Source organism: Musa acuminata, chromosome BXJ3-9, assembly GCF_036884655.1.
Source record: "Musa acuminata AAA Group cultivar baxijiao chromosome BXJ3-9, Cavendish_Baxijiao_AAA, whole genome shotgun sequence".
Classification (NCBI taxonomy): Eukaryota; Viridiplantae; Streptophyta; class Magnoliopsida; order Zingiberales; family Musaceae; genus Musa; species Musa acuminata.
In genome coordinates, this window is record NC_088357.1 from 41,544,863 (window position 1) to 41,558,498 (window position 13,636).

At 40.7% G+C, this 13,636-nt stretch overlaps 1 protein-coding gene across 2 annotated transcripts; it reads left to right on the forward strand.

The window, feature by feature from the left end:
• The first annotated feature begins 300 nt into the window (after positions 1–300).
• LOC135649320 (uncharacterized) lies at positions 301–4,178 on the forward strand. Of its 2 annotated transcripts, none has more exons than XM_065167559.1 (5): positions 301–873; positions 1,308–1,469; positions 3,460–3,558; positions 3,660–3,815; positions 3,904–4,178. In XM_065167559.1, the coding sequence occupies exons 1-5, from the start codon at positions 421–423 to the stop codon at positions 4,033–4,035; spliced, it is 1,002 nt and encodes a 333-aa protein (XP_065023631.1). In that variant the 5' UTR covers positions 301–420; the 3' UTR covers positions 4,036–4,178. The 2 variants fall into 2 exon arrangements, with proteins under 2 accessions (XP_065023631.1, XP_065023632.1); XM_065167560.1 differs by having other exon boundaries at positions 309–864.
• The last annotated feature ends 9,458 nt before the right edge of the window (positions 4,179–13,636 follow it).

Sequence of the window (13,636 nt, forward strand, 5' to 3'; positions counted from 1 at the left end):
TACAATATTCTATCGAGAAAAAAGAAAACATAATTAAAATATTAAAATTATTTTTTTTATCATTTTTTTTTATCCTTCTGTATCTTTCATTCTAAAACTAATGATGTTAGGATACATATAATCAAATATTTTATTTTTATGATTATCGATATTTTAATATAATTTTTTTAAATCAAAGAAGAAATAATATTTAATTAGGCCGGAAGGTAAAGAAGCACAGTTTACCCACGTGCATGACTACCAACGAAAGAGCAAAGAGAAGCTCCTTAACGTTTCCCTCTTTACATTTATTTATCTGCCTCCTCTTCCGCATTCTTCCGCTTCATTCTATCGTATTACTTCTCTTCGCAAATTCTGTCTGCACTCTATTCTACCCGAGTCGAATTGTGGTTGTCGTGTGGTCTCCCATGGCGTTCGCCGATGCCGTCTCGCTGTCGTCCACACGCCGCAGCCTCCGGTGCCTCCTCTTCCTCCTCCAGGCCCCACGCCGCCGCCGACTGGAACCACCCCCTCATCGCGCCCCCTCCTCCTCCTCCACCGCCGCCGTCGCCGGGCAAGAAGAGGGGGATCACGGCGGCAGCGTTCCGCGGGCTCGGGTGCGCGTCGGCGGCGGCGTCGGATGCGCACGCGCCGGCCGCCGCCGCAGCGAGGGCGTCGGCGGACTGGCAGGGGAAGCGGCCTCGGGGGAGGAGGGGGAAGAAGAAAAGGAAGAAGGAGAGGGGGAGCCAGGTGGGCGGGGGGGACCTCTGGTGCGCCCCCGGGATGCCGTTCGCCGCCGAGGCGTCGGTGGACTGCGTCGCGGCGCACCAGCCGATGGTGGGGAGAGGAAGGCTGGATGCTGCGTCCGAGCGGATCCACAGAGAGGTAGTACGAGTTGGGTTCTTCCAGTAATTTCTTCCTTCTTCTGTTATTTCCTTTCAAGCCTCGTTTCTTCTTGATTACTTGTTTTACATGTACAATTCTAATGGGGAAATATTAATTCATGTTTTATCTTCTAAAGAATGAAATTTCGGATGTAATCTGCTATTTCATCGGCCAATTCTCTGCAACTGCATAATTATCTTTCTTCTCTTGTTTACAAAAGCTTATACATGGATTTAGAGCGACACATTTCTTCTTCTATATATTTTTTTCTTTTGTTCCTATCTTCTTTTATAATCTTTCCTCGTCTTCGGAGAGTAAAGAATCATTTTCTCATTGATTTTTTGCCTTTCGTATTGTTATATATATATAAGTTATAGCAATGGTTGAAGTGTTGTTGACTTTTGGCTTTTTGTTTTTGACATCTTCTATTATGCTGATTGCAGCGGTTTTTCATCCCTAGAAGGGTCAGCCACCAAGAACAGATCTCATCATTCATGTATTCTCCCCCAGATCTCAGTACACCATTTTTTGGACAAGATCTTTTACCATCAGGGCATCTTCATCGCTTGCAAGGATATCATCGGACTCCCAGTGGGCTTGAGGAGGTGATGCGCCCTACTTTTTGAGTGAAATGACCTTTTTGTTATATCTCTCTCTCTCTCTCATTTATAAGTTTAAATTATTTGTGGTCTTACAAATTATTCTGTTCACTAATGGTCCTGCTACCCTTATAAATTTTCATCAACTGGGAAGATGCTTGCTTGTTTTTTATATGATATTATTCGTTGATTGACTCTTGGTAGTTTTGTGCACAGGTTTATTCACACCATGGTTGTTTTGCTCATATGTTTGTTTATTTTAGGGTAATTTTTTTCATATATGACATGAATTCCTATTAAATCTAAAATTATAAGTTTGGAACTGCACCATGGTGCCAAGAAGTTCTATATCTGACTATTAGTCCATACACAAAGGTACTCTCCAGAAGACTTGAATAGGATATTTCTTTACATAGTATTTTGAGACACTTGGTGATGGTCTTGCTTAAATTTTCTGCTTTCCTTTGTAAGTATATTGAAAGTAACACCTTGAACATTAGTCTGATGATGGTGTACCACGCCAATTTACCAACGATTGAGGGCTTGAAATCTCATTCGTTATGTTTTTGAGAGTGTTAGCTAGTTTAGTTGGTAAAGATCTTGACAGTTTATTGCAAGGTCTTGAGCTTGAATCTCGCCTTTGCCACTTATCATTTGTAAAAAGAAAACTATATTGAAAGTAATTGTGATTAACAATCTAATTTAGTGTTTTGGTATTGTCTCAATGTATCAAAACTAAAAAATGAAAAACTTTCATCGTCGTAAGGGAAGGCCTTAGTCAATCAACTCACTGCCATTGACCAGGGGAGGGGTTGGCCAAGAAGACTTGCTCGGCTATGGCAGAAACGGAGGAGGAAGTACATGGTGTTATGGCAAGTTTCTTTGGATTCAACATAAATTACTCATATGACAATATTTCGGACTGTTTAATTAGTAATAAAATATATTGCAAAGCAGAGTGGCTGATACTGATGAAAAGACTGCCCACATCGTACTTTTGATAATAGAGTGATCTTTTTATAACCATGCTATGATGCTTCAATAGTATAAGCACAACAATTTGAAGTCTCATTGTTATTTCGAATTCTGACCTTGCATTGATTATATATTATTCGTCACTAATTTAAGTTTAATCTATTAACTAGAAGCTCCTAGTCATCCTTTGTAGTGATCCTAATGATTCAATTCAATTTGATTTTAACTTTCTTAGGGGCATCCTGTATCATTTCTCTTTCCATCATTTTGTCTAAAATTCTTGGATCATCTACTCAACATTGAAATTTCAGTCAAATCAATCTATATCTTAAAGAGTTTTGGAGTTTTGGCCTGTTCCAGCAAGTATTGATTGGATTGAGAAGTTTCTGCCGGTTTGCTAGTTTCCGATGTTTCAGCAAGTTTGTCTAGTTATATGCTTCACTGGAATGGTGTTGTTAAGGCTGGTTGGAGATTAAGTAACTATCGCTTCAGTATTTTAAAGATATTGAAATGATAAGTGATTGGTTACCATGATTGAGCTGAAAGAATATTAATTATTTTAGCAATTGTTAATTTGTACACATTTCAAAACTTTTGACCATTCCAATTTCTTAAGCAGTGCATTACAAAACAAATCGACTCCATTAAAACAAAGATTGACAATAAACCCAAGTTTGTCATGTACAGTTTTAGTTTCTAAATCCTGTTAAAAAAATATAAACTAATTGTTGTGCATAGGTGTAACTGATTTTAGAAGCGACTGTTCTTTAGTTATAGCTTGATCAATCCATATAGAGAAGCTATTTAGTTTTACGAATCCTTTCCACTGCCCTGCTATCTGAGTTTTTAGCCTAAGTTTTAAGAATTGAAATAGTGAATTACCATGCTGCAAGAATGATGATCAGGAGAGTACGAGCTGATGATGAAAACTGAAATTAGAGTTTCCATCTATTATACTCTCTATATTCACGTGGCACATGTGAAGATTGATCGCTCACTCATGCTTGCCTTAACATTGCAGATCATGATGTTCCAGAGTCGAGTTTTGTTAGGTGGTGGACTGGATGTATACGATCAGTTCCGGGATTGGCGACTTGATATTGATAATATGTCATACGAGGTGTTTAATTTTCTTTAACTCAGTACTTCTTACCCTTCTACCTTGCAGTATTTATTCTGCATTCAAACGGAGATCACTTTACCATTTCCCCCTCTTTACAGGAACTGCTTGAGCTAGGTGAAAAAATCGGGCATGTGAGCACGGGATTGAGAGAGGAAGAGAATGCACGCAGCCTCAGGAAAATAAAGCATTCAGTTTTTGGTGCTTCAGCAAGACATTTATCAACTGAAACTGAATGGAAGTGCAGCATATGTCAAGTAGGTCTTCTTTATCTCTGTTTTCAAAAGGCTGAAGCATTCATCCCACAATTGCAGATGGCTAAGTGCTTCATCTTTTGTCACGCAGGAAGAATACGAAGTCAGCGATGATACAGGAAGGTTGGAGTGTGGCCATGGCTATCATATGCATTGCATTAAGCAGTGGCTTCTGCTAAAAAATGCTTGCCCTGTTTGCAAGTCACCTGTTCTTAAAACCTAATGTTGTTGATCGACACTGGAAGCCACATTCCTCACTGTTCTTCCCCTTTTCCCTGTACAGCTTTCAGCTCTCTGACATACAGTGTATTATTAATTCATTTGGGTTGATTATACCTACTATTAAGATTGTGGTATCTCCGTGAAGTCTGCTTTGCCACGACTTCTGATTGCTTTGAGCATTTATGATTATTGCAACCACAACTCATATCTGCCTTGAATATTTCACTGATTGAATTCGTAAAGAAATGTTGGTGAATATTTACTAGTCCAAGGTGTGGATTGCTTCACATCATTTGCAAAAGCAATTAGCTTCAATGACTAATGGCAAAAACAAAGACATTATCTGCAGGGCATTCTGACCATGAATTATAAAATTTATGCATGCAACCTTCCTTTCTGTCCATACTCCATCCCTATTTATGTGCTCCAATTTGCATGATTGCTGGTGGGTGTCAAGTGTTCTGATATCTATCTTTAATATTTACAATAACTTAACTCCATATTCTCTCTTTCTCGTCTCAGTTACCCTCCACCTATCTGCCCCAATAGATAATATCTAAAGGAGGTCATTTGGGCCTGTGTCCCCTTATTGCCCATGTGGAGAAAACATCAAAAAGGGAAAATTGAGGTAGTTGTAGGTCATCTCTTGTATGGACCAAGTATAAAAGTTAATTCTCGATGTGGTGCCGAGAGACTCTTTTCGAGAAAAACTTATGCTCAAGAAGGATCAAGGACTAACTTGAATGTCAGAGGGATTGAATTAGGAAACTTCTCCTGACATTAGTCTTAGTGCAAGCAACGGCTCGGAAGCTCGACACCCCCACCTTGGAGATACTTTAGGGCCTCCTCGGGGCCACTTTAAACACTCCTATGCCTTTAAGATTGGACCACGTTGGGTTGATTCAAATGTTGACAATAATTTTTCCTAACATTTTGGCGCTAGAATGAGGGCTTGATATCATAGGAACGTTCACCCGCTAATCTTCAATGAATGCTCTAGTGAGGAGGCCCTGCCTCCAACACATAGCTCTTTTACTTAGGGAGTCAGATGCCATTCTTCCCACATGTAGATGCATCCACTTCGGCACAAACTTCAAGTTGTTCAATGACCGAGGCCTCTCACCGCTAGGGATGAATTTGAGCCATCTGCTTGTTCTCACCAAGTTATTCCTAAACCTCACCCATCAAGTATAAACACTCACAAGCATGATGTAGGCTATCACCTTACTCTTGCCTTAACTAGCCCAACAAGCGATGCCACCATCTTAGCCACCGTCGATGTCGATTGGCACCGACACCCATTGGAATCCCCCTAATCGACGCAATACAAGCATCTTAGGATCACCTAACGGCCACAAAATTGCCAACCGAAGGAGCACCCTGCTCCCCAACTGTGGAGTTTAGTGTACCACTACATCGTCACTCTGCTCTACTCAAATCCGAGGCTGAATCGACATATTCAATGGATGATTCCCTTAGGGTCCAATTGTAGCAAATGGACCAATGTTTAGAGATACGATGAGAGTTCCAATAGTCTAGAGGGGAGAGTTCAGTTGATCCTACCTTAGTTCAATCCCCATTCACTTAAATATCCAATAAGAACCAATCCTAACAAACTTCTGCCTCCCATCACTAGAAGCATTTAATGGCAATACCGGCTTGATAGAATACACTACCGCCTTTCATGCCCAAATATCTCTATATGACACCTCGGATGCTCTGATATATCGTGTGTTCCTATATGAGGCCTGATGAATGGTACACTCGTTTGAAGCTACTCTCAATCGGATCCTTCGCTTAGCTTGCAAAAGAATTTGAGCTCTATTTCTTTGGGAATATATATCTAAGGCTATTGATAGTGATACTGCTCAAACTCAAGCAAGGGGAGAAAGAGATACCCTCTGACCCATCTGTCACTCATGATTCAATCCTTCATGATGAGGCTCAGGCCCTTTTACCTTTTCTAGTCATTAGTGGAGAGGCCACCAGTGATGATACTCGAGGTTCTCTAGAGGGTTAACTAATATATAGTTGCGTAGGTAATAGTCTTAAGTAAGTGCGAGGAGACACGCAAGAGACCATGGTAGGAATGACAATTGTTAGCTCCAATCTCAAGGCCACTACGATGATGAAGACACGATCGACCCGAGTTACCTTGCTCGTGGTCTGAGTTGAATCTCCCGAACTTGACGACAACCAATGTTTTCTTACTAATAAAGGAAAAAAGGGCTCTTGAAGGACCCTAAATCGATGAAGACACTACTAGAAAGGAGGGATAAATCCAAATACTATTGTTACCACTATGATTATAGCCATAACACAAAGGATTATCATGATTTAAAGGAACAAATTGAGGATCTCATTCATTAGGGGCACCTTGAGCGATTCGTCTAAAGGTCCCGAGAACCTTTGCCCCGATCTTAGGGTTTAGTGGAAAGACAAATCAACATTATCATTAGCGGATATATCTTGAGAGGAGACAGCTCATTAGGTCACAAAGCCTATGCTCAGCCACCATTGAAAAACGCTCGAGCTCAAAATATAACTTAGAAATAACCTTCAAGGAAGAAGAGATGGAGTACCTCAACCCAAACTATGACGATGCTTTAGTGGTCTTCATAAGGATGATTAATACCTACGTAAAGAGGGTTATGATCAATACCAGTAGCCCTATCGACATTCTCTATATTGATGCTTTTCAAAAACTTGGGCTCTCGGCGAATGATCTCACCCCTATGACTTCTTCACTATCGAGGTTTATAAGTGACTCCATCTCTCCTCTCAGAACCATGAACCGACATATCATATTTTATGATGACCAAATTTATGGTGGTTGACATTGTTAGTCATAAGTGCCCTATAAGCCAATCACGTGAGTGATGGCACATACAATACGCTGCACAATCTTTTTATTTATTATTATTATTATTAGCATTATCTCACTTTATATTGTCTGTTTGATATATTATGATGTTCTTGGATCTGTACAATGAGAATTGGATCATGATGAGATCATGATAATTAGATCAATTAGCTTATAAACACAGACCCTAAATATTTTTGGTTATAGGTTACTTGAGAGGGGCATTGAGATAGTCGGATAGACCGGTGTGCTATATACCCATCCATATGATGGAGGCGGTTGGTCTCATAATCACTCATGTGGGGATGAGATATTAGGGGTTCAGTGCAGATGCTCATTGGAGAATGAGTTCACTGAATGATCCACTTACGGAATGCTGGATGGTTAATGATACCTTATTGTCAAACAATAATTTTATAATATCAATTGTGTGTATGGTCCTTAGACTTGAGACACCAAGGATGTCCTCTATAAGTACTCCACTCTTTGATATTAGACTTATATGTTTGGAAGTTCTAGATCTAGCGCAATTAGTCATCGGGAGTGGCAGTCAACCTTACGAATGCAATTGAGTGTCAATAGAGGATCATCTACTTTTGGTATCATGAGAGGAATATTTCATGTATTCTCGCTCAATCAAATCCCTAGCTAGGGTCATTCAGATTGAGAGAGAAATAAGTTTTTCGAGAGAATCCAATTAGAACAAGATTGGAGTAGACTTCGTATGAGTTTGACAACACAATGCCCGATATATAGTCTCTAGGATATTAGATGGATGATGGACTATAGATACACGGTAGCTAAGGACATATAGGTCCAATGGATTGGATCCCTCTATATCATATGAGGGCTATGACATAGTGGCCTAGTACATCTATAGTTGCTGAGTCGAGTGAATTATTATAGAGATAATAATTCACTAAGTTAAAAAGAGTTCTAATAGGTATGACTCACGGCTAGCTTAGCATTAGGCTTAGAGCGTCACACACATATGACAGATGTTGTGACAAGTAGAGGTTTGAATATAAAATATCCGTCGAGCCTCTATCTAATTGGATATTAAATAAGCCCCTATATTATTGGAATTTTTGGGTGAGACCTAATAAGAGTAAATAGTGATTATTGAATAGAGATCTATTAATCCAAGAGTCTTGGCTAGTTGTATAGAGATCTAATACCTAATAGGATATGATCCATTAGGGTTAAGTTGATAGGGACCTCTATAAATAGGAGAGAACCAAATGGGCATAGGATAGACTCTTTTGGTTGCCATATCCTATTATCCTCCCTCCCTCTCCTCCTCAACTGGTAGCCCTATTTGGGTCATGTGGGTAGCAAGAAGGGCTAACCCCTTCTTGATCTTACCATAGTCTTATGGTGTGCAAAGGAGAGGAAAGATCACACTACGAAAGGAGGCACATCATCATGTCATTTGTCGTGTGGATCACTGCTAGAGAGGAGTACATTTGATCTCCTTCATCTAGAGATTTGAATATATGATTTTAGGGATATACAATCTCCCTTAGGTAAATCATCTCACATATGTTACGCGATCGATTTTATGATTTTTTGTGCATCAATCTTCACATGACCATCCGATATTGAATCTTTGTGAACTTATTTTATTTTATATTCTGCTGCGCATGTGATGCTGCCCAAGGTTTCCCAACAAATATCCCATCGGCATACAACATGGTCATAGGCCAACCCACACTCAATAGGGTAAGGGTTGTAATGTTGACCTACTATATAGTGATAAAATTCTCGATAGGGACTAACGCCGGGAAGCTGAGAAGCAATTCGAAGGAGTCTCGACAAATTCTATTCGATGACAGTCTCCCTACCAAAGAATGCTAAGCCTGAGGCACCGCCATTGGATTCTCAGGATTTTGCCAAGTCCCTCTCACATTTAAGGCTAATAGAGTCATTGGTCGAGGCACCTTTAGACAAGGTCTATCCCGATTAGGTCATCAAGGTCAGGGCAACACTTCTCAAGGAGAAGCGAGTGTAACTCATCAACTTTCTTAAGAAAAATACTGAGATGTTTGTATGGTCACCGAGAGACATGCTAGGAATAAACCCAAATGTGGCCTAGCACAACTTGAACATCTCACCTGAGGTTCAACGTATGAAGCAAAAGCCTAGTAAGTTTGCTCATGAATGCTAGTAAGCGATTAGCAATTAAGTAAATAAGCTGCTGGAAGTAAGGTTTATTATCGGGGTGCAGTACCTCCAATGGCTTGCTAATGTTGAATTAGTTAAAAATTATAAAAAATAGATAATGTGTGTTGATTATACCGATATCAAAAAAGTATGTCGAAAGGACAACTACCATCACCCTTGGATTGATGAGCTAGTTGGTGTTATCTTAGGCTATAGCTCCTCACCTTTAAGGATACATTCTCAGAATATAACCAAATAAGAATGGTGCCACAGGATTGGGAACACACCTCCTTTATCAAAGACTGAGGCATATATTATTACAGAGTCATATTATTTGAATTAAAAAATATGAAGGCGATGTACCAAAGGATGTGGTAAATAAGATATTCAAACACTAGAATGTGAGAAACATCGAGGTATATGTGGATGACATGATACTCAAAAACAGAATAACTAACTAACATCTAGCGGACCTGGCCGAGATGTTTCAGGTTTTAAAGAGATTTAGAATGCGTCTCAACCCGTCCAAGTGTACTTTCAGAGTTAGCTCGGGGGAAATTTTTTTGAATTCATTATTCACCAAAGGGGATTATATATAAACCCCGAGAAGGTCTGTGCCATATTAGAAATGCATTCACCTCAATCGGTAAAGGAAGTATAATAGTTAACAGGGTGAATAGCGATGCTTAGCCGATTCCTATCCCAGTCTGACAAAAAGTGCCTACCTTTCTTCCAGAAATTAAAAAATCTAAAAGCATTCTTATGAACCAAGAAGAGACATTTGAGGAGATGAAGCACCACCTCGCTTGGTTGCCACAACGCTTCTCCTCCACTTCGAGCAAAACTCTAAATATTTGTCTCGCTACCATCAAATAGGTTGTCAGCTTGGTGTTAGTGCAAGATGACTTGGGAATACAAAGACTCATTTATTAGTTAGTCATATACTAAGTAGACCCAAGGAGAGAACCCCAATTAAGAGGCAAGCATTTGCACTAGTATTGATAATGATGAAGATCCATCCCTATTTTCAAGTGCACCCCATATAGGTGGTCACCAACCAACCACTCAAGTATGTCCTTTCTCAATTTGACATTTAGGGAAAAATGTTGAGATAGTCAGTAGAGCTGAGCGAGTTTGACATTTAATATATACCAAGGGCTGCTATAAATGTTCAAGCATTGGCGGATTTCATATCGGAGCTAATCCTCTCACTCGAGGTCAAGGTCAACGAACACACCCTCTCAGCATAGACTTTGTTCATAGATGGTTTCGCCACCTTAGAAAGTGGTAATTACGGACATATCCTAAAAGGTCCAAATAAGCAAGTGTATGAACAAGCTCTTCGGTTCAAGTTCAAAATCTGAGGTTGAATATAAAGCCCTTCTCTCGGGGCTTCGACTTGCTCGAGAACTCTAGGTGCAAGACTTAATAGTGTTTGGTGACTCACAAATGGTCGTGAGTCAAGTAGAGGGGAGCTACGAAGCTTGAGATGTGACCATGGTGAAGTACCTTATCGAGGAGCAGTGATTAGTTCATAACTTCTCTCGACTCAATGTGTTGTGGGTCCCTCACATAGAAAATGCCCAAGCAAATGCATTAGCCAAGATAGTCTCCACCCAAGCTTCAAGAGAGGGTTGGTCGATAGTCGAGACACTACTAATTTGAACCATCGAAAGGCATAATGTAGCCATAATCAAGGAGGAACTGAGTTAGATGGATGAGATTTTGTGCTACAAAAAAGATGGGATACTCCTTGTTAACCCCGTGGTAGATCGAAGAGCCGGGCACCATCAAGCTCGAATAGCCGCACCTTCACCCCACACCTTTTGCATCTCCTTCAGGCCTTTCCATCGATGCTGCAATGGTGCATCCAAGGTCAAGTATGGTAGGTCAACTATTTGCAAGGGCATAAAAGGCAGGGACTTCCCCTTGCATAAGTCCAGCATCAATTGTGGCCTTCCCCCTTTTTTCCTCGAGCTCGACTTAGAACTTTAGCTTCCTAGGGGCTCTAGAGATGCTCCATTTCTTGAACCAACTCTTCGGGTATATCATCCCTTTGAGGCTTTGGGTCTTCTTCGCTATAACCTTGTACTTAGTTTTTGGCCAATTAATTTTGTCTTGATGACTAGATCAAGGCTGATCCAACACCTCTACCGATGGCTTGTGGGTGGCTATCGGGGTCGAACAAGGCTCTACCACACCCAACGAAGAGCGAGGCACCTTCTTTTTTAGGGCATGTAGATTCATGCCTATAGAGAATCCAAATCACAAAGTTAAGGATTAAAAAAACATCAAGTAAAGCAAGGGAAGGTTTGGGTCTACCTCGAGGAGCCAAGTTGAGACCTGCATCGATCAGGAAGTCTTCATTCGTCTTTCAGACTTGATCTGCCTCCTTATCCGATAGGAAGAGAGGGGTGTTATCAATGTAATGTGTCGACCAAGCAAGGTTGAATCCTCAATCTTAACTTGAACTCACGAGAAAAAAACGCTCATTCTAACCCTTATTATTAAAAGGGGCATCATTGATCTTGAAGCCCCCTCGAGCGACTAAGTAATAGCCTCTTTTCTTTTTACATAATAAAAAATAAGGGACAAAGAGGGTGTGGGTCAGAGTAATATTGACACACCAAATATCGATAAACACTATCATATAGTGCCACGAGTTGAGTGCCATTTAAGAAGGCGATATCCTTCACCATTGGAGATAGGGCACTATCATTGAGTGAAAGGAAAGATGAAGGCCCACCTCAAGGGTATCACAAAATAAGCACAAAGACCCAAGAGCAGGTTTAAAAGGGCATTGACTAGGTTGAGGAGCTTGCAGGTCGAATTAGGCCGAGATACAATACCTAGTTCATAGGCAATCTAAGAGAGGTGTGCTTACTACTGAATTACAATCATGGGAACTTCTCATGGACTCCAAGTTCCGAAGAATCCTCGGGTTCATGGGAGATGCCTCGGATGAAGAGGACCCGACTTCTCCTACCCTTGGACTATTTGAAGATGAATACATATATTGATTGACTAGCGACTAGAGAACTGAAAAGAACTTGTATGAGAGAGGAGAGATATTTTGACCTGAGACAAAAGAGTAGAACTAATGTTGAGAGGAGGGACTCGAAGATCGACTTACTTGTCGGGAATAAGGGTGAAGTGGGAGATGCTCCTAAGGAGGCTTTGGTGATAAGGTTGAGAGCTCCCGAGGCCCGGGAGATTTTGGACTTTGGAAGCTCAAGTGGAAGAATAAGTCATGCCCTATGTAGGGAGGGGGAGTTATAAGAAGGATGTCAATCTCTCTCTTCTCACAACTAAGTTGTCGATCTCTCGCATTCCATGATCAAGACAAGTATCCTTTAGGGGGCAATTCTCAAAAGAGACCGATAGCAAAAGAATCCAAATACCACCACAGTATAGGAGGGTCTTTGAAATCCACCATGATGAAAAGAGGACCCGAAATCCACCATGGTGGAGGAAGGACCTCAAAATCTACCATGGCAAAGGGAGAACTCAAAATCCACAATGGTGGAGGAATAACTTTAAAATATATCATAACAGAGAGATGACCTAAAATCCGCTATGGTAGAGTGAAAGCCCACCATAGTCGACGAAAGATATATCTACTATGACAAAGGCACAGAGCCAAATGTGCCTGAGATATATAAATTAGGAAACCCGACCTATGCCAAGATAAATCCACTATGACGAAGGCATAAGGCCAAATATACTCGATGTGCATAAGTCAAGAAACTCAATCTATGCTAAAAAAGAATTCGCTACGACGGAGGTGTAGAGCCAAATATACCCGAGGTATGTGAGTAAGGAAACGTAACTCACGCTAAGATAAATCCGCTACGGTAGAGGCGTAGAGCCAAATATGCCCAAGGCATGTGAGTTGGAAAACTTGATCCACACCAAGATGAATCCGTTATGACAGAGACATAGGGCCAAATGTAATTGAGATGTATAAATCAAGAAACCTGACCTATGCTAAGATAAATCTATTATGGTGGAGGCATAGGGCGAAATGTACCTGAGGTGCATAAGTCATGAAACCCGACCCATGCTAAAATAAATTCGCTATGCTAGAAGAGTATAACGAAATATGCCAGAGGCGTGTGAGTCAAGAAACATGACTGAGTCAAGATAAATCCGCTATAACGAAGGCGCAAGGCCAAATAAGCCTAAGACATGTGAGTCGAGAAACTTAACCCACACCAAGATAAATCTACTACGACAAAGGCGCAAAGCGAAATGTGTCCAAATCTTATGAGTTAAGGAAAATCGACATATGCATACAGGTGTCTTCTTCATGCTATAGAGGAATAGGTTGGTGATAGATCTATTAGGTGAATTAAACATCGCACTCCAGACCTATCTAGTGGAGCCCCAAAGTATGCCTTCGGAGGGGGGAGGGAGGGGGACAAATAATAGGAAACATATTAATGAACAATCACTATCCAACACTTGTCGCCACGTTAAGGCTAACATGGAAGGAAAATGTCCTAATCGCGTTCCACATGTCTGCCCCTATGAACAATAATCCGAGGGAGGCCATTTGGACCTGTCTCCACCTTGT